Source organism: Ixodes scapularis, unplaced genomic scaffold (genome assembly GCF_016920785.2).
Source record: "Ixodes scapularis isolate PalLabHiFi unplaced genomic scaffold, ASM1692078v2 PGA_scaffold6__148_contigs__length_123643588, whole genome shotgun sequence".
NCBI classification, from domain to species: Eukaryota; Metazoa; Arthropoda; class Arachnida; order Ixodida; family Ixodidae; genus Ixodes; species Ixodes scapularis.
The window spans coordinates 78,688,480-78,709,134 of record NW_024609881.1 but is presented as its reverse complement, the minus strand read 5'-3'; the positions used below and the strand labels follow the sequence as shown (position 1 = coordinate 78,709,134).

Sequence of the window (20,655 nt, the reverse complement as noted above, 5' to 3'; positions counted from 1 at the left end):
GTCTGGGCCGGCTTGCTCGAAGCAGAGTCTCAGTTGAGGCTGCTCAAAGAAAGCGCTGCCAAGGCTAGCGCTCGAGCTTAAACCGAGTCTCAGACGCTCGCGCGCCAGAGCTTTGGCAGCGCTTTCTTAGAGCAGTCTCAACTGAGACGCTACTTCTAGCAAGCCGGCCCTGGTGTCTCAGCTGTAGATGAGCAATTCAGCCAGCCCAGTACAACCGCTAGCCTGGGGTCTTTAACGTGAATCACGCAGTAGGGATACACGAACGCACGCCGGTGCGATGCTCATCCAGATCGAAACGAACAGGGGTGGGGATTGAACCCAGGATCCTGGTTCACAAATGTTCGATGAAACACCTGGAGAACACGTTTAATCGCTGTTGGCTGCGTGCTAACTACCGGAAACAACGCGATTGTAATAAATATAATAGTAAACGCGCGTTAGCTGCGTATAGGACCGCGACTGCTCGTTTCCCTTTCCTTTCACAGACGCGCGCACACACAGCTACACCTCAGTTGGTACGAGAACAATGAATGCTATTAAAAAAATGTCCGCTGATGTTGTGCGCATACAGGTGATCTTGAAGAGATACGTTTTATCCCCAGCCCGTGACTGTAGGGTGAACGCGGCTGACAAAAAACCTAAAAGTAACACACAAACGTCGTTTTCCTCTTTTTTTTCATTTTTTTAGTGCGTTTGTTGTTTGTTTTACGCGTTCGGCAATTTCCGCGTTCGAAAGCGCGCAACTTCCTTCTCGATCTAACCCGGGACTCTCGCCGGCAGGCCGGTCTGGGCCTGGACCCCACGGGCATCTTTTACAAGAAGCTCCTCACCAAAGCATCCCGGGAGACCGGATCGGCGAGACTCCCCCCCGACCCTCCCCAAGACAGCCCCCAGGAGGCCGCGGGTCGAACGTCGGCGCCTACGCTCAGGCCAGGAGCGAATGACGTCGACGGCCTCGACCGGAAGCGGGGCCGGCCCAGGGACGCCGACCGGGAGCCGGCGGCCACGACGACGACTCGGGAGCCCCACGACCCTTTCGTGGACCTGATCAAGGTGGCGTGGCCGAGCAACGAGCGCGACAGCGGGGCCTCCAAGAAGTTGGCCAGGAGGTACAACCCCACGCTGGGACACCTTCTGCGGATAGAGAACAGGTGAGCGGAGGCTACTATGGGGGTTTTCACGTGACGTCAATCCGTCATTCTGTTATTAGATATCAGCGTGATGAAACTTATAAGCTTCTGTGCACTACCGATTTGATGGTGTGATGGGAATCTACGGAGTGCTCGCCTTCTGCACGCGCCAGACTGCTCATAACAACAAAATGGTGGACGAAATGACGTCAGTGGGAGTATTCACTGGCGGCCATATCTGTGTGCGCGGCTGCTGAGCGCGTGCTGACGGCGAGCTTCCGCAGTTCTTTTTCAACGTGCGTTCCGCACCATCAAGATTGCCGGTCCTAGCAGGCTATTAATGTGAGCTCGTTCTGAGCATGCGCTCTAAACATCGCCCTCAAATATGGCGTCCAGTGAATACCCCCTATACTTCGTTTCAAGGTAACGTGGCGAAGAACGAACCCCACGGACGCCTCGAGCCCATAGAGCAGGGGTGGCCAAACCGTGGCTCGCGAGCCGCATGCGGCTCTTTGCTGGTCCAAGTGCGGCTCGCGGATCCCTCGGAAGGGGACCCCCCCTTCTTCCCGCATTTCCTTAGGAAAAAAAAAGGGATTTTAGGCAGAATGAAGTACGGCTCGTGGTTTGACAGTCTTGTACCTCCATACGTACTGTCGTACAGCCTTGTGCACTCATACGTACAGTCAGACTCTGAACAAAATTTAAACTCCCCCCCCCCCCCCCCCCCCCCCCCGTGGCTCTTAGAATTTTCCTGGTTTCGTTTGCGGTTCTTAGGCCTGGTCGGCCTGGCCCCCCCTGCCATAGAGTTTAATGCACGCTAGAGGTTCCACTGGCGCTAGTGTGCATCTCGCAAATTGAAGCTGTCGGTAACCGATCGAAAATTGACTTCCGGTAATGCATTTCTGTGGGAAAAAGTGAGTGCATTTTCTCCCCGAGCTTTATTGATTGAGCAAATATACAGAATAATTCGTACGTACTAGGTTGCTTGGAACATTTTTCAGTCTGGCAGACGAAATAATTGGTCACTTACGGCGTTTTTCCTTCAAATTCATCGCATTAAAAGCGGGGCTGAAACGGCTTCGTTCATGTATTTATGTGCACTGTCGGACACTGTTCGCGCGAACACGACGTCGGCACTTTTCTGCATAGGGGATATACGTGCCAAATGAACTAAGGACACCTTGAAACCCGAAGATAGGTGGCAAGGAATACGCAGTCACACTGAATCAGTAACTCCCTGTGCAAGTACGATCGGAATGAATTGAAGGACACGTAATATAGTCTGATTTGCAATAAGTACCGCTTAATTATTTCTGTCATGTGCAAAAATGCTTGTCCCGCGTTCAAAAGCATCACCTGCACGTTCAAAATTTTTGAAAACAAGTGCCTGAAAAAAGCTGCCCGGTGTAGAAAATAATAAAAACAAACCTTTCATAGCTCACATACTTTATTCTTTGCGTTTTGAAGGTTTTTAATCGCTCGTAAAGATGCAAGACGGGGTCATTTTCATTTAGTGATAGGACTGGCATATTAGCAATATGTTGGCGTCACCGGAATGCTGACTAACCTTCAACACACTTTATATTCCCTTCGATCGCTATTTTGTTCAAAATCGTCACTTGTTTTTACACACCTGCTGTGGAACGCAGGTTTGGGCCTGAAATCGAGCGAAGTTAAACATCGTTGACTGATGAAGAAAAAATCGCAAACTAAAGCAATTACACTTTTACAATCTTAATAAAGATACGTGCTATTCGGTACGACCCAAATAACAAACGTGTTCTATGTTATTTTTCAGCGAAGAGACAAAATGCACTTGCGTTTTCCCATAGGAACGCACAAGAGCACCGCAAAACTAGACTGGTTGCTGTCTGCTTCAATCTGCGTTCCGGAAGTTGCATAGACACTAGCGCCAATTGAACCTCTAGCGTACATTATCATGTGTAGTTTTCATAGACCCCGTTTTCCCCTCCGCTAAGCCGTCCGCAATGAAGAATTCGTTACTCCGCCTGTGCGCCGATAACCTTGACTGAAGAGTTCCGGGTGTCGTTGCGGGTGGCGGAGAGCGTTGCGGGACTGCGAAAACGATCCACGAAAACTCCCTAATAGGGAGTTTTTGTAGACCGCGTTTCTCCCTCCGCTAAGCCCTCCGCAACGAAGAAGTTACTACTGCGCCTGCGCGCCGATAGTCTTGACTGTAGAGTTCCGGGTGTCGTTGCGGGTGGCGGAGAGCGTTGCGGGACTGCGAAAACGATCCACGAAAACTCCCTAATAGGGAGTTTTCGTAGACCGCGTTTCTCCCTCCGCTAAGCCTTCCGCAACGAAGAAGTTACTACTGCGCCTGCGCGCCGATAGTCTTGACTGTAGAGTTCCGGGTGTCGTTGCGGGTGGCGGAGAGCGTTGCGGGACTGCGAAAACGATCCACAAAAACTCCCTAATAGGGAGTTTTCATAGACCGCGTTTCTCCCTCCGCTAAGCCCTCCGCAACGAAGAAGTTACTACTGCGCCTGCGCGCCGATAGTCTTGACTGTAGAGTTCCGGGTGTCGTTGCGGGTGGCGGAGAGCGTTGCGGGACTGCGAAAACGATCCACGAAAACTCCCTAATAAGGAGTTTTTGTAGACCGCGTTTCTCCCTCCGCTAAGCCCTTCGCAACGAAGAAGTTACTACTGCGCCTGCGCGCCGATAGTCTTGACTGTAGAGTTCCGGGTGTCGTTGCGGGTGGTGGAGAGCGTTGCGGGACTGCAAAAACGATCCACGAAAACTCCCTAATAGGGAGTTTTTGTAGACCGCGTTTCTCCCTCCGCTAAGCCCTCCGCAACGAAAAAGTTACTACTGCGCCTGCGCGCCGATAGTCTTGACTGTAGAGTTCCGGGTGTCGTTGCGGGTGGCGGAGAGCGTTGCGGGACTGCGAAAACGATCCACGAAAACTCCCTAATAGGGAGTTTTCGTAGATCGCGTTTCTCCCTCCGCTAAGCCCTCCGCAACGAAGAAGTTATTACTGCGCCTGCGCGCCGATGGCCTTGACTGTAGAGTTCCGGGTGTCGTTGCGGGTGGCGGAGAGCGTTGTGGGACGTCGAAAACGATCTACGAAAACTCCCTAATAACTCTATGCACGAGCCAATCGGAGTGAGGAAGGTGAAGCACGTGACAGCCCTTACCATATTTTATTTTCACTAATTAAAAACTTAATTAACAGATTTTAGTTAATTACCCTACTTAACATGCCCCCCCCCCCCCCCCCCCGGGCCGTCTATAGCTCACCTGAACAGACTGCGTTAGGGTTGCTTTCACCCCTTTTTTTAGTAAATCTAATAATACTAAAAGCTAAATATCCACACGGCCCGGTTAGCTCTATTCTCTGACAGTGATTGTCTTCTTCCGGCCAGCCAACCTCAGGAGCCGTGTAAGCACGAAATCTGTAGGTCGGTCAGTCCGTCACCTCTGAACTATCTTGAAGAAAAAGAAATAGAGGAGCAGACACAGGTGGTATAGAAAAAGCGCGCGGAACAAGGAGGAATGGGAAAGGCAGGAAAGTGCGCTTCCCCTCTTTTGGTGACCCCGAAAATTCAGCGCAAAGGCCTCGTGTTTGGGCGGCGTTGAAGGGAAGCGCGCGCAGCGTCACAAAGATATACAGTGATGTGACGTAATCTGTTTCCATACACAACCCTGCCCTAGGCACCACCTGAACTAAGACCACCACCCATACCAGGCACTAAAAGGCTAAGAGTTATCCTACCCAACCTAAGTGCACCACCCACCCTATGAAGCTACCGAATTTAAACGCGTTTGGCAGAATAACCAGACACGACACATCCAAGTTTTCGCCGATCTTTTTTTTTTCCATCCCCTGGGGGGGGGGGGGGGGGGGGGGCAAGGGGGAAAGAGAAAGGGGGGGGGAGAATGGGATCCACTAATTATGACGTCATGCGCAGGTCTTGGCCTCTAGGTGGTATTTGCTCAATTCCCACACACGCTGGTTTCGATCTGGATGAGCATCGTACCGACGTGTGGCCGTGTATCACAACTACTACTGGAGTCGTACTGCACTGGCCAAATATATCCTCTACAGTGGATAACAATGTCGCCCTACTCTGACATACTGAACTCCCGCTCTCTGAAGAACCAAAAACCAGTTTATAATTTTTCCATTGATCTTTCCTTGGTCAATCTCCCTCTTCAGGGTCAGTCTTTGTCCTCTTCGATGTCTTCCTCTTCTGACAAATCTCTCCATGTGCGCTTCTTTCCCGCGCAGCTCCAACATGACGAGCTGGGAGCTGTTCCAGACGAGTATTGCCCGGGACTATCTCTACCCAGAGAACTCGACCCTGGTGGACAAGCTCCTCCACGAGATGGCCACGCTACCCATCGTCCACGTTGGTGAGTGCTCGTGATGACGATGGTGATGAAAGTTGTTTAGAAAAAGAAAGGGCGCTCTAGCGGAATCAAGAAGGGGAGGGAAGGGCGTTAGATTCTTCTCACGAGGTTGGCGTCCAGTGCATACTTCCAGAGAGAGAAAGGTAGGTCTGTCTGGATTGGGCTATGGCCGAGTCCCCTCGTTGTATGAGCGAATGTGTGCGGATCGGTGCTTCTCCCGGTGGTGCTGCAGTGCAGGGCAGTCCCACATAAGGTGTTGTATGGTGGGTCAGGTTGACTGCTGGCAGGGAGAGCAGGTTGGTTTGTGAGGGCTGCTCTCGGTCCGGTAGCATTGCCGTTTGAGGCGGAGGTCGTCGGTGATGGCGAAACCTCTGATCGTCTCGGCAGCCAGTACCTGCGCTCCCCTCGGGGAGATTGCGGGGTATCGGAGTGTCGAGGGTGGGTACCGTAGCCGGAAGGGCCGCTTTGGTTTGAGTAACCTGGGAAAGATTTTCGTTTTCACAAGTGCGGGGTAAAGAACGCAGGGTGGGAGCCCCGAGGGTTGTGTAAGAGAAGTGTCTCCCCTCGCAAGTCCGTGGGCTGCCTGATTCCCGAAAAAGCCCGGTCACACTGTCAATGCATCATACAAAAGACAGCCTCCAGACACCGACTGATGCCTGTTTGTTATTTTGTATGATAATCCTTCGAACACCTCCGCAGATAATTTTTTTTTGTATGACCAACGTCACATTGTTTAAACAAACACCTGTCTACAGACATATTGGAAGCGTCAAACGTTTGAAACAAGCAGGCTTCGAAACATGCCTGAGGCGTCTCTGCGGGCACTTCCCTCGTCACACCTCTGCAGCAGACAGTTCATAAGTCTTTTGCATGGTGTACGGGTAGTGTACGAGTGGATGGCCAATCGACGGTCTTCCTGCTTTACCAGTTGAACCAATGAGAAGGGCAATTGGTATCGTGCTCCACTAGTCATAACATTTCTCCGGCAAAATGGGTGGAGGGACGTCTGTGGCTGAGACCTGTCAATGCCAGCTTAAAGCCGCAGTCATGCTGTTCGTGCATTATACAAAAGACACGGTATCCGGACATGATGGCATGCGCATCTGCACCTCAAGCACGTTCGGGTTATTTTCGCTTCCTACATCCGAATGGCTGGGGCAACTCGGCAGGCACTTCTTATATACGACCAATGGGACAGGGACCGTCACACAAAAAGGACACGCGCCGCAGGAGGTACCTGCAGAGAGTCTTCGCATGATGTATCAGCAGTCTGAGACGCTGCTTAAGAGACACACGCGTACGGTGTGGCGAGTCTCGAGGGCATCTCATTATCGCTCCTCGGCCCAATCAGATTGCGGCATATGCCCATTCGGGGCGTGACGTGGGTCACGCTTCTCATGGTCCAAAATGTTTATAGGGGCACAAATGAGGTACTTAGATTTGGCGATAAGTGTTTGTACCGAGTGCATCTGAGGGCACTATGCTTCTGAAAGTTCGTTCTGCAATCTGTTTGACGTTAACACGGCCTGCAGGCGGGCAATATAAGTACGAATGCGTTAGCTCAACTCTGTGCTCTCGCTGCACAAGCGACTGCGCAGGATGCCGAGAAGATCCAACTGTAGGGGGCGCTTTGATGGGCTTGTTTTCTACGGAGCCCGGTGACCACGGTGCGTTTACCTGCCGGATTCTTTTCGTCGTGGCTCTTGATCCAGGTGACACAAACTAGACACGAACTGGACACGTGTCCCCCGACATCCAGGGACACTTGTCCATCGAGTGTACCATGGACACTTGTGGGAACATAAACTGGTCGCGAGTGCTGCGTCAGCATTTGGCTCAAAGTCCTGTTTAAGCGGTGCTTCACCGACTGAAGGCGAGCCCCCAGCCAAACCCTGACGCAGTGTTCGAACACGTGAGGCCAGCGCTGCGTCAGAAACGCAAGCTAATTTCTGTCGTTGTTGGTCCCCACGACTTTAGTTCTCAAGTCAGTCCCTAGGGGCGCGACGGTTGGATCTGCTCCCCAATAGACCAAACAACGTCAGCATACTGTGACGACGCGCTGACGCTGGGATTGACTACTTCATTACTCTTAAATTTAAAAAAATTTCCGACGTTTTTTTTTTTTTTTTTTTTTTTTTTTAAAGGGATACTTTAACGAAATTTGAAATATTCCCGTCGTGTTCAAAAATAGGTTGAATATGGTCCACAATATCCGTAAATGACAATCGCACGTTTGTATTTTGATCCTGGTGGCTGTATTTTTTGTTTTAAACGGTCCACTCTGGCAAGCACTCGGAGAAGGCCCAGCTTAGAGCACGTGACATCCAACGCAATCGTGACGTAGGTCGTCTCGGGATGAGCAAAGCTACGGCGAGGCTGACGTCGAGAGGATGGCCTAGTCCATAGCCTCCTCTATACGGAGAAAGCCTGGCACATCGACGACGGAGCCATAGGGCGCGCGGCCGCAGGAAAAAGGAGAGGAGGAGCGCGCCGAACGGTGACCAATATGGTAGCGCAGAGCAGAAAGGGCAGACCTAGACAGCGAGCGCTTGGGTCATGAGCGGCCGCTCCCCGAACCACGCTTGTTTTTGTGTTTTCGTCACCGTCGTTTTTGTACTCCGGGAGAAACGGGCGCGGCGATTCGAAAGGGCGCAGGGAGAAACGGGAAAGGGTGGACGTGAGTTTCTCCTCTCCGCGATAGCGACAAGAAAAGAGAGAGAGAAAACAAAATTGTTTTTGCGTTTGGCCGCTCGCTCTTTTGTGGCGCTAGCGGGCAAGGTTCTCTCCGCTCCCGTTTCTCCGCCCCTCCTTTCCCATTTACGGCGGCCGTCTTTTCACGCGACGCGCCAGGCTTTCTCCGTATAGAGGAGGCTATGCCTAGTCATTCCAGCCACCGAAGCGGCTGCTTTTGTACGAATTTCGAGTGACGGGTTAATCTTCTATAATCTTCTAGGGGGACAATAGCGACTTCTGCGACACACAAAAGGGATTATCGGGAAGAGGGGAGCTACCCTTTCCCCCCTTCTCTCGTCGTGGCTGGAGACGAGACAACCTCCGTCACTAGCTGTGAAGGTTCCTAGACGAGCATTACAAACGAGGCGTTAGCGACATCCACCAAGTGCTCTTTGCTAATCGTTTAATTCGTTTTAAAATTCCTTTTCGAGACTTTTTTAACAAGATATTTGCATGTTCCATGTGATACTGCTCTTTTGAACACATATGGACCAAAAAATGAGCGCCGAAATTTCGTTGTAGTATCCCTTTAAGCGATTTCCTTATTTGGCATCTTCCGGCCACTTTGAGGTATGTTTCTGGCCGTTTATTTCCCCCGCTAAACTTAGCGGGGAAGATGACGTCACATGGCTTGATGTCACGTGATTTATACACAAATTCAGTTTCCCCACTAGATTTAGCGGGAAAATTGTCGTCACGTGACCTCAAGATCAACTCAGTTTCCCCACTGAATTTAGCGGGGCAAATGACGTCACATGACTTGATGTCACGTGACCTAAACACAAATTCAGTGTACCCGCTAAATTTAAGGGGAACATTGCCACGTGACCGGCCGTGGGTCTTTCAATTATGTCTGCAGCAAGTCGTTTAATTAGACAGCAACATGGTTGGTTCTGCCCGAATTTTTAGCCACTCAGACTAAGCACATTGAAGAAAGGGTAAAAACACGGGCGAGCTGCTGAAGAGCTTCAATATTCACCAGAGACACGGAACGATAAAAAAAACGGACAAAACAACCAGTCTCAAGCACAGCTTCTATAGTTTATTTGAACAACGAACGCTTTGCCCTCTCAGGCGTGCTATTTGTTATCTCTAAATTCAAAATAGCGATTGAGGAAACGGCAAATGAAGGTGATGCCGCAACCAACCTTCAGAGTTTCCCCCACTCCCCAATGCGGTGACGTCACAGGTAATACAGCTAATGCCCCCGAATATTTAGGTACAACCTGCACGTTGAGCAGGCAGTCCAAAAACAGTATTTTGAGCATGTTGCTTTAAAGCATGAAATGCTTTTTAACTCTACCTCCCCCCCCCCCCCCCCAATCTCGAAATGTTATCAGTTCGTCCGTCCGTGCTTTTTTCGCTAAATTTAGCGGGGAAAGTGGCTTCACGTGACGTATACACCTTGGGGAAATTGACGTCACAGGACCTGTACGCCAAATCAGTTTCCCCGCTAAATTTGGCGGGAAAATTCCTGTTTTGTGACCCAGACACAAATCCAGTTTCCCCGCTGAATTTAGCCGGGGGAAATCGGCGTCACGCGATCTATACAACCATTCGGTTTCCCCGCCAAAATTTGCAGGGAAAGTATACATCACGTGACGCACCAATTCCCTATGATGCATTTGATGCATCATAGGGAACTTAAGCCTAAAAGTCCCTGCCGAATTCTTTTTTTCTTTTTGTAAAATATTTTTTTAGGGGCGAAGCTCCTCTGGGGCTAGCCATGTCCGTATGTCTGTCCGCCGTCGGGTGCACGTGCTCCTGCTCGTGAGCTCACGTGCTCACGAGCGCGTGAGCACGTGCTCCCGTGCTCGTGTAGGGAAAAAAAAAACCGCATCTCCACGTGGTGAATGATGTTGATTGGGGCGAAGCTCGTGGTGCTTGTCTGCGTAGACGGTGAGCTGCAGCGTGCCGAGCCTTTCGTTCGTTTTCCTCCATGCCAGAAAGAGAATTTGTAGTACGGAACGTGGTTATATACGCATTTGAGCATTTGACTGCAGCGTGACATGGATAAAAACGAACGAAAGGCTCGGCATGCTGCGGCTCAGCGTCTACGCAGACAAGCACCACCAAAGCTTCGCCCCAATCAACATCATTCACCACGTGGAGATGCTTTTTTTTTTCTTTGTTTTGTAGTTTATTGTGAACTTTTTGTAACCACCGAGAACAATCTGTAATGCCCCCATTTTGCCCCATCTTGCAACATCTGACATCAGGTTTTCAGTATTGCCAGTAGAGCTTCTCAGCCTTTCAGACCAATTTAAAACTTCAGTCACTTTGCGAAAAAAACAATATGCCTTGACTTGCAATTTGGGTTCCTAGTTCAGATGTGTCTATTAATGTCATCATCTCGTTTAACACCTAAGACTGCGTTGCGGAAAAGGAAAAAAAACGTTCAGCCTTTCCCCTCTGGTGAAGAAGGAAGACCAGCGAAACTGTACTATGGTGGGAATGAAGTAATGGCCGGCCGCAAGTCGGCAAGCCAGAGTGGAAAGGCTGGAAAGGTTGCCGCTATCCAGGGATGGGCAGTATTTCGAATACAAGTACTTGAAATACGTATTTAAAATACTTTGTGAATTTTGCGTTTGTATTTAATTACAAATTTGGGTAATATATTTGACGTGTGTATTTCAATACTAAAACGTGGGTATTTCAAATGCAATTGTAATTAAATACAATTTTGTGGGCGAAAATACATCCCTCAAATTTATTCTCACTGTTTAGAGCAGGAAGCAAACTACGTTCTGCACCGAATACAGTGTCTCTCAATCAAGCAGAAGCGTTTAGTGACTTGTTTATTACGGTGCTAGTCCTTTGGCAAGAATAGTGACGAAATCGACGTTCACAGGCAGCCTGGCTAAATAAGTGCCTGTGACTACTTGGGATGCTTTCCAGCCTGATTTCCATCCATATTTTTGCCTGGAGCATTCTGAATGCGCGGGTCGTCCAGATTGTTGTAACTGGTGCGAGTTGCAACAATAAAAAATTTTCTAGCTAGTGCTGCGCGTCTTGGTCGTCTCGGTTCTTTGTTGGTCTATACCAAAATGTAATCGACCAAAAAAGCTGCTTGAAGCTCTGTACTTTTTTCGCCTATTACGTTCAAGCTGATTACTTTTTTTTTGTGATAATATTTCTACTACGTTACTAGAGCCTCGCACACTAGCTCCCGAGTTTGCGATGCAAAATTAAAATGAGATACCCAGGAACCCGTTGCACGTGCCCTGAAGTCGCTGACGCAAATTTTGAGGAATGTATTTGGAAAAGTATTTGGAGGAGACCAAATACATTTGGTTGTATTTGTATCTTGCACTTAAATGCTTTTTTTGGAAATGTAATTAGATTTGTAATTAAATACATTTTTGACGAAGTATTTTGTATTTGTATTTCGATACATATTTGCATGTATTTTGCCCATCATTGCCGCTATCTATGAACGACGGCGGCAACCAGACAACCGGAAAGCCGATTGTCTGGTTGCCGCCGTCGCTAATAGATGGCGGTAGCTATCCAGAGTTTTTTGCGTCGAGTTTTGTTTGCCCACGGATACGATACTGGGGAAACTAGCCCTTAATAGCGTCGCTGTAAAAACTTCTGGTCGAAGGAACAGGCACAGAATCGAACGTCTGAAACGCAGCTAACTGGTTTATTTCTCAAGCATGCTATGTATACCCACACAGCCACTATCAACCACCTTCTACGCACAGATCTCTCTTGTTAAAAGCACTTTCAAATACAAAGCACATACACATTCCCAAGAGAACAAGCGGTCCAACCCACGAAACCATCATCGTCGACCACCTTCTACGGGGTTAAACGACGCGATTAGCTACCACCGGTTCGCCTGCGCACTTACAATCTTTTACATTAATGGGTTGGAACAATTCTGAGGCGAGTTCGTAACTATCGAAATTTCACATTAAAGTCCTGAATGTGAGGCGCAAAAAAAAATTCGTAAACATTTAGCACGACAAAAAAAAAACGCGATTGCGGGTAAAAGCGACGCGAACACTAAATGATCTCAAACACGGCTTAGATGTGTGCCAAACCTTTTAATGTATGCGTCGTTTCAAACCGCGGTCTCGTTTTATTGCTTGTTTGTTTTTCGCACTTTTTTTTTTAGGTTTGTTCTCTTTCACAGCACTTACTTTGTAGCCCGACATACGATAAGGAAGATCGCAGTTTAAGAAGGAACGCGCAAGCTTCATGAGATTTTCGGATATGGTCAAAAAGGAGCCATTACGTAGTATCCACCGTCAATTTTATTTTTTCGTGGTTGTGGATGGTTTTCTTTTTACCTTTTTTCAGCCTTTCTTTCCGCTTCTGTCTTTTTCTTTAATATATTTTTTTGTGGGAAATTAGGAGTTGTGGTTGTTTATGTCCGGTTTTAGGTCTTTAGACATTTATAACGCTTGCCATTAAACAGCCTACTTTCTTTTTTTCTTTCAAAGAGAAGAAACACCCTGCTTGTATACGGAAGTAAAGTTCTAAAGTAAAACTGTGCACACGAGGAAATGCATTTTTCACTCCGTATTGCGGAGTTCACCTGGGCGCTTTCTATATTCTTTTCTTTCTTCACAATACTAAGAACGCGAGCAGGCATATGAGCACCGTAAAGTACTCTAGTACACCACGTTTTTTTTTTTTCTTTTTCTCTCTGTTTAAGTGATGTTGTATATGTACTGGAGTTTTGACCGCCATTATAACTAAGCGTGTTTCACGTAAAGAAGGGATTATGTGCATATTAAGTATCTTTTTTACCTTTTTTTTTTTTTTTGTGATTGCACTTTTTTTACGAGCTAAGACAAGAAAAAAAAAGTAACGGGCGTCGGCTTTCGGGTAAGCGTAACCCTCATTGCAATGTCTGCACCCAGTGCACAGTCCGCAGGGGCAAATTTGGGGTCACAAGTAAAAGTATATTTGCTTAGATAATCCGCACCCGTGCATAGTCCGCACTTAGTGCCTAGTCCGAACGTAAAAAGTATCATAAACAGCACACCTTTACAGGTGCCTACTGTATTAGCCCACAGAGAAGCTTTATCATACATAAATCAACATTAATATACTCCGTTACTCATAAAATCCCTCACAACTTGTCACGGTGAACGATCTAGAAAAAAAAATGAATCGTTGTATAGTCCGCACATGTTGATAGTCCGCATCGGGTGAATTTTCAACGTTTAAACATGTATACTCCGGAAAATACGGTAAGTGGTTCCGGGCGGAATTTCATGAATTCAAAACTAATTTTTAAATAAATGAAATGAAGCATATTAAAACCGTACTTCCATTTTTTTTTTATATGTTTTAGTCGAAAATTAAATATTAAACACGCAGCACCTGAAATACTAAATCAAATCATGCTCCCTTAATATACAGTGGGCCGGAGATTAAACTAACGTTAACGGGATACTGCAATGAAATTTGAAATATACCCTTCGTGTTCAGAACTAGACTAAATATCATCCACCATATCCGTAAATGACAATAACACGTTCGAATTTTGAGCTTAATTGCTGTATTTGCCGCTATAAACGGCCCACACTGACAAGCGATCGGAGAGCAGCCACGGGAGAGCACGTGACATCCCGCACAGCCGTGACGAAGATTGTCTCAGGGGTCGCACAAAAAAGAATCCCGGTCAGAGGGGTTCCTCCTTCCCCTCTTCTCTCGTGGGGGCCGAAGACCGTTTTATCGTGGGTAGCGCCATGTTAAGAGCGAGAGAGAAAAAGGAAAAGATCTACCGGCACTTTCCCCCTCGCTGGGTCGTTAGAAAGAGTGAAAGTCCCGGATGAGAGGCTTCGTCGGTGTTGGGTGTATGCAGCGGCCCGAACTTCGTTCGGGCTTTCTTCTCTGTTTTAAATTTGCAAACTTAAGTAGAGCCACGGGCTTCGATGGCGACAGTCCCCCGGTCATCGGGGCACCATTGATCGGTTATAAGGTGCACGAATAACGACAGAAAGCGTGGAATACTGTCCGAGGACCTATGTAGCTTGCATGGAATCCGGCAAGGCGAGAGCGGCTGCAGTGTTTTTGAGCTCCATCGCTTTCCGCATGAATAGAACTGATGAGAGATTTATCCATTTTTGCTTGCAATAAGTCTATTTCAACGTAGTCGTTTTTAGTAATCAACAAACGATACACGACACGGGAACCTCGATTAACTTTTGTAAACACCCGGAGCTGCCACCGATCGTTTTGCTGCGCTGCTTTTATCTTTCGTGTCTGTGTTCTTATATTTCATTGTGTATGAACGACGAAGACGTTCTAGATGTGCTTATATCGAACCGCAGAAACCCTCAAAGTAGCCACGAATTATTTCACTATTTCATTCAATATTCTGAGTACTCACCTCCAATTTCTATCGCTGGCGCGCTCGCTGCCGCTGTTCCCCCTGTCGCCGCACTGGCGGATGCCATGACCTGAAGAAAGAAACGTGCACACTGGGCTCGAAAACGCAGATCGCAGCACTCGAGACGCACCCTGTAGCGGATATTCAGCGCTTCAAAGTCCCCAATCAACGGAAACAACCCACCAGCGGCACTCGAAGGAGCAATTTTGCAGGCTCTCATGGTATCGCGCAAGAGATCGCGATTCAGGAAAACCGATAGAACTAACTTTTTAACAATTTCCAGCTACACCCGACGGCAGAAATGAGCCTTCAACTAAGTTTTGTAGATGATAAAATCGAGTAAATGTCACCACTGCAAAATATCAATATTAAGATAAATTCAGTTACAAAATTTTACAAGCTGAAACAGCGATTATCCCGAAAAAAACTCGGACGCACCTTGCGAGTGTACCCCATGTTCATCGGCGGTACAGCGCTCGGTGCGCGCTCCATTCACAAAATGTTCCGAGCACGGTCAAGAGGATGGCGCTGAGGAAACGTCTTTTCGGTTTACGGACGTAATCCACTGCTGCCGGAGACCAGGGTCATGTGGAAAGCGATGGAGCTTAAAGACATTGCAGCCGCTCTCGCCTTGCCGGATTCCTTGCAAGCTACATAGGTCTTCGGACAGTATTCGACGCTTTCTGTCGTTATTCGTGCACCTTATCACCGAGCAATGGTGTCCCGATGACCGGGGGACTTTTGCCATCGAAGCCCGTGGCTCTAATTAGGTTTTCAAGCTTTATAACAGAGACGAAAGAGCGAACGAAGTTCGGGCACTACAGACACCCAACACCGGCGATGCCTCTCATCTGGGACTTTCCCTCTTTCTAACGACCCAGCGAGGGGGAAAACGCCAGTAGCCCTTTCCCTTTTTTTCTCTCGACGTCTTTCAGTAAAACGGTCTACAGTTCTAGGCGAGAGTCGCGAGACAAGCATCGTCTCTCCCTGTCAAGGTACCTAGACGGGCATTACAAACGAGGCGTTAGCGACATTCACCAGGTGATCTTTCATAATCGTTTAATTCGTTTCACAATTCTTTTTCGTGTCTTTCTCAGCAAGAGATTGGTGTGTCCGCTGTGATAATGCTAACTTGAACACGTGTAGACCAAAAAATGAGTGCCGGAATTTCTTTGTAGTATCCCGTTAACCAAATCGCGGTCTCGCGAGGTGCAATTTTCAATGTAATTTTCAAATATTCACAAAAAAAAAAAAAAAAAAAAAAACTTCGAACTTTTTTTGTTTATGAAAGGTTGGTGTGTTTTGGCCACGGTGGAAGAAACACCGTGGCTCACCGCTTTTTCAGGGTGGGGATCCAAGGTCTGGATGGATGCGGGTAATTTTCTGCACCGATGCAGATTACACAAAAGATGCGGGTGATTTCCCCCCACATTGTGTACCTCGATGACTGGCGAATTCATTCGCATACTCCGTTTCACCTTGCGTTAGACCCCCAGTACTCTCAACAGAACAGACATGGGGATTAAACCAATAATACCTAGAAGATAATACCGGCACCTTCCGCCGAAAATCATCAGTCACTTAATGGACAAATTTCGCTACACAAACCTGCGTTTCAGGAATGCACCAGAATATTGATCATTTTTTTTAGATTCATTATGAATATGTAATGAAAATCGTATGACCTTTAGATTTTCCCCTGAGAGCGCTGGAAAGTCACTTACATGACAAAAGTGGCAAAACGAAGGGTAGTACGTACTAGAGGTGTCTCCTGTCTTAATTTTAATACACTTGCGGGAAGCCTAGATATTTTGGTATTTGCGTATTTGTGTAAATAAATTTGACAGGACTCTCTTCTCTACATCAATTTTCAATCGATTCAACGAGATGGCGGCACCTCAAAGCTGTAGTACATGCGCGTTCTGCGCTTTTTCAGAAATGCCCCGCGCCTCAGCAGGCTCTCTCACGTTGCACGCGAGAAATAAACGTGAAATAAAAATAAGAATTACAAAAAACCGAAACGGAATCATTGTTAGCGTTTTGATAAAACGCTAAATGTGGTGCACTGTTTTTTTGTTTTGTTTTTACGCTTTATTAGCGCTGATAAGAAAATGTCGAAATACGCTTATAAACCGTTTCTATGTTTACGAAATCACAGCCCAGACTGCTATGATTTTTCGTCGTCTCAAAAAGTGAGCAAAGCACCCGCCATACGCACGAACGCCGGGGATCGCACCGGCTAGAAGCTCTTCGTTTACAAAGTGCTGGGCTGTGAAACTCGCACTGCTCAGCATGCGATCTTCACAGCTCGGCACAAACACCACCTCCTACATAACATAGCCGTAGTGCTGATGGAGATGACGTCATCAAAGGTGGCCAACGCTGTGGGCGCAGATTGGACACGACGATTGCGTCAACGTTCGGCTCAAACTTGACTCAAAGCCGAGCGCTCACGCAGCACTTGCTTCCAACCTGTGCCCAGCGTTGGCCTTCACTGGTGACGTCATCTCTATCAGCACTACGGCCTTGTTTTCTAGGCGGTGTTGACCCAAAGCATTGGGGCGCCCCTTGTTCTAAAACTCTGTAATGAATCATCTGCTGTTCGCAAACCCGATAAAGGCGACGCCGTTAAGCGGACAAAACGCGAACTCGAAACGGGGGGACACCTTCGCCATTAGGATAATGGGCGGCGAAAACCGGGACGACCCAGCGGCCGAAATGTTAAACAGTACAACGGGGATCAAACGAGCGAGATTGACAAATATGCAATCTCCGATCACCGCTGTGACGCGCATGTAGTTGCCCCCCAGCAACACGCAGATTCCTCCGAAACGAGGACCACTAATAATAACCCTTCAAAATTAACGTTCGTCGCTAAGAACAAAAACGGTCGTATAGGACCGGAGAAAAAAGAAACGGCAAAAATATTGATTATCGTGGCAGTGTCGGATGGTCTCGGAATCCCTCGAGGTAGAATAATTCGAGGACCGCGGTGACGGCAGTCGTAAAGCAAGATGGCCCGTCCCGCGGCCGTGTTGACGCATCCCCTAATTAATTACGGGAACACCTGAGCGAACGCTAATGAATTCATCTCTAGGGGGCACTTTCCTCGGCACGCGCAGTTCAAACGTTATATCGATCCATGTTGATCCGGTGCTTGCATACGGTAAACTCAAGTCGGACAATGTCACGCCTGCAAGATGCGCAAACAAAATTACCATGCTACGTCGTTGTTGTGTTTTTTTATTACTGTTTTAAAAGTTATCAATTTGGAACCTTCTGCTCCGAGAAATCTGTCTGTCCGTCGCTCCATACACAATGGCAGGACACGTCAGCACAACCGGTTTGGTTACAATAGCAGCAAAAGCAATGTATCCTGCGCGGGCGATGCGAGCTGCAACACCCACTTTAGCCTTGTTCCTCGTCTGCAATCCACACGGCATTCTATTGGCGACGAGGTATTTCAGTGGCTCCCTCTAAGGGATCCAATTCGTGACGTCACGACCAGGATTATCGATTTCGACGGTGTTTGCTTAAAGGAGCTGTGCAACAATTTTTGTACTGTGCACAAATACCGCTTAAAACGGATCCCTAACGTTAATGACCTATGAAACAGGCGTTCGTTTTTCACCCCACGCAATAGAAGTCCCAGAAAAAAATTTAAGAAAAACGAGCAGCGTTCACCCCCTCAACTCGCAGCCAGAACAAGCGGCCACGTGATCTGGAGCCGATTATATGCCGCCAGTGTTGATCATAGCCACGCGCTGGGGTTGGCAAAGCGCAGGACACGCGCTGAGTTCCAGACATTCTTATGGCTCGGCTGTTGTCGTCGTTGCAGCGATTGGACACGGGTCACTACCCGAATGCTTCTCGAGCTAGCAATTGTCACGAGCCCAAGTCGAGTGCCTACGCAATGCTCGGGTCCAATCTATGAACCGCATTCAAATATCGTCACTTGGGTGTACTGCGATCCCCGAGTTACGTCATCAAATTTTGCAAAGGAGAGATTGAATGAAAATGATCGCTTTTGTCCTTGAAATTACACCGCAAGAAAGGAGTTTCTTGGCCAATGGCGTTGCGTGTGAGTATTCTTGACTGCCAGGTGTGCCAGTAAGCTCGTGTAGAGAGAAAAACATTCCAATTGAATATCGTTGCACAACTCCTTTAAAAAGCCCAGTGGAAGCTTGTGTAGTAATCGCGTCTTTTGACAAACGCACTCGAAGTTCACAGTCTGACGTCCTTGTTGTTGCCATTAATGAAAATAAAATTTACCGTACTCAAGACGTGACTCGTGAGGTTTGCCGTATCCTGGAAGGCCAACCACAGCGACGTTTTTGTCGCGCGTCGCCAATTACCTCTGGGTTTGTCATGGAGTTCAAAGAATGGAACGTAAGCTTCGCGTTACCTCAAACTGTACAAACTAAAACTTTTTTTTTTTTAACCGACAGGCACGCAAAATGTACGAAGGGCTATCGCAGCTCCTATTGCCCGCGACGGTGCACGAGCAGAATTACAGCTCCGAAATTTTAGTGTACTCATCTCCCTTCAAGACGTCTCGGTTCGCAGTCCGACGATGCCTATACCTTTTACATGTACCGACGTGGAGAGGTTACTGAAAAAAAAAAAGTAACTAAACGCCTTTACTCAAGACTCGTGCAAAAAGTCATGGCTTCTTTTTTCGTTAGTCTTAACGTGTCGTCTTTAATGAAGCAGTAGCCACCTTCCAATATTTTGTGTCGTCGATAATACCTTGCTTTTTAACGCATTCGTGAGCATCTTTGTTTTTTGTTCTTTTTTTTTGTTGTTGTTGGCGCTTTTTTTAATTATTGCCGTCAGAGCCACAGGCGCGAGTTGGGGTGAAAACCAAAGAGGGTAACATATGTTGTACACGTTCCTCTCCAAAAGTAACGAAATACCCTTAAAGGAGCTGTGCAACGATATTCAATTGGAATGTTTTTCTCTCTACACTAGCTTACTGGCACACCTCGGACTCAAGGATACTCACACGCAACACCATTGGCCAAGAAACTCCTTTGTTGTGGTGTAATTTCAAGGACAAAAGCGATCATTTTCATTCAATCTCTCCTTTGCAAAATTTGATGACGTAACTCGGGGATCGCAGTACACCCAAGTGACGATATTTGAATGCGGTTCACAGATTGGACCCGAGCATTGCGTGGGCACTCGACTTGGGCTCGTGACAATTGCTAGCTCGAGAAGCATTCGGGTTGTGACCCGTGTCCAATCGCTGCAACGACGACAACAGCCGAGCCATAACAATGTCTGGAACTCAGCGCGTGTCCTGCGCTTTGCCAACCCCTGCGCGTGGCTATGATCAACACTGGCGGCATATAATCGGCTCCAGATCACGTGGCCGCTTGTTCTGGCTGCGAGTTGAGGGGGTGAACGCCGCTCGTTTTTCTTAAATTTTTTTCTGGGACTTCTATTGCGTGGGGTGAAAAACGAACGCGTCTTTCCTAGGTCATTAACGTTAGGGATCCGATTTAAGCGGTATTTGTGCACAGTACAAAAATTGTTGCATCGCTCCTTTAATCGTTACTTCATCAAAAGTAACGTAAACACGTTGCACTTTCCTTCTCTTAAAAAGTAACTCTACTTCCTTTCACCTTAAAGGGGCACTAAGCCACTTTCTGCGATAGTTTGATTATGGTCACAACTCAGTCTACGGGCTCTAAGCATCCTAGAAAACAAAACAATACATTCGTTTCTGGCCGATTTTTCTATTCAAATCGGTATCAAAGACGGGTTACCTCGGAATTATTGCAGATGCAAGAGGGCTCCGTTGAACGAGGAAGGGCAGGACTCAGCCCACTGATCTCTATTGTAGTAGGCTGGATCGCGGACCGCGGCCTCGGCAGCTGGGGCCAAGTGTCGCCACCGGCGGCCATTGATTGACACCAGCCAATGCGTGGGACTCTATGGGAAGAACGAGGAAAAGTGCCGCTTCCCCCGTTTCTAAGCTGTTGTCGGCACTGGAACTTTTTGGATGCTTTTCGATAAGCCCGTCAAATAGTTTGTATACAAACATTAAAACTTACAGCCCT

At 47.8% G+C, this 20,655-nt stretch overlaps 1 protein-coding gene across 1 annotated transcript in view; it reads left to right on the top strand.

Moving 5' to 3' along the window:
* Positions 1-20,655, top strand: part of LOC8028066 (extracellular serine/threonine protein CG31145) — a 71,208-nt gene that overhangs the window by 13,425 nt on the left and 37,128 nt on the right. Inside the window, exons 3-4 of the mRNA XM_042294826.1 lie at positions 781-1,151; positions 5,384-5,508. Coding sequence (XP_042150760.1) covers positions 781-1,151; positions 5,384-5,508 — 496 coding nt within the window. The remainder of the gene's footprint in view (positions 1-780; positions 1,152-5,383; positions 5,509-20,655) is intronic.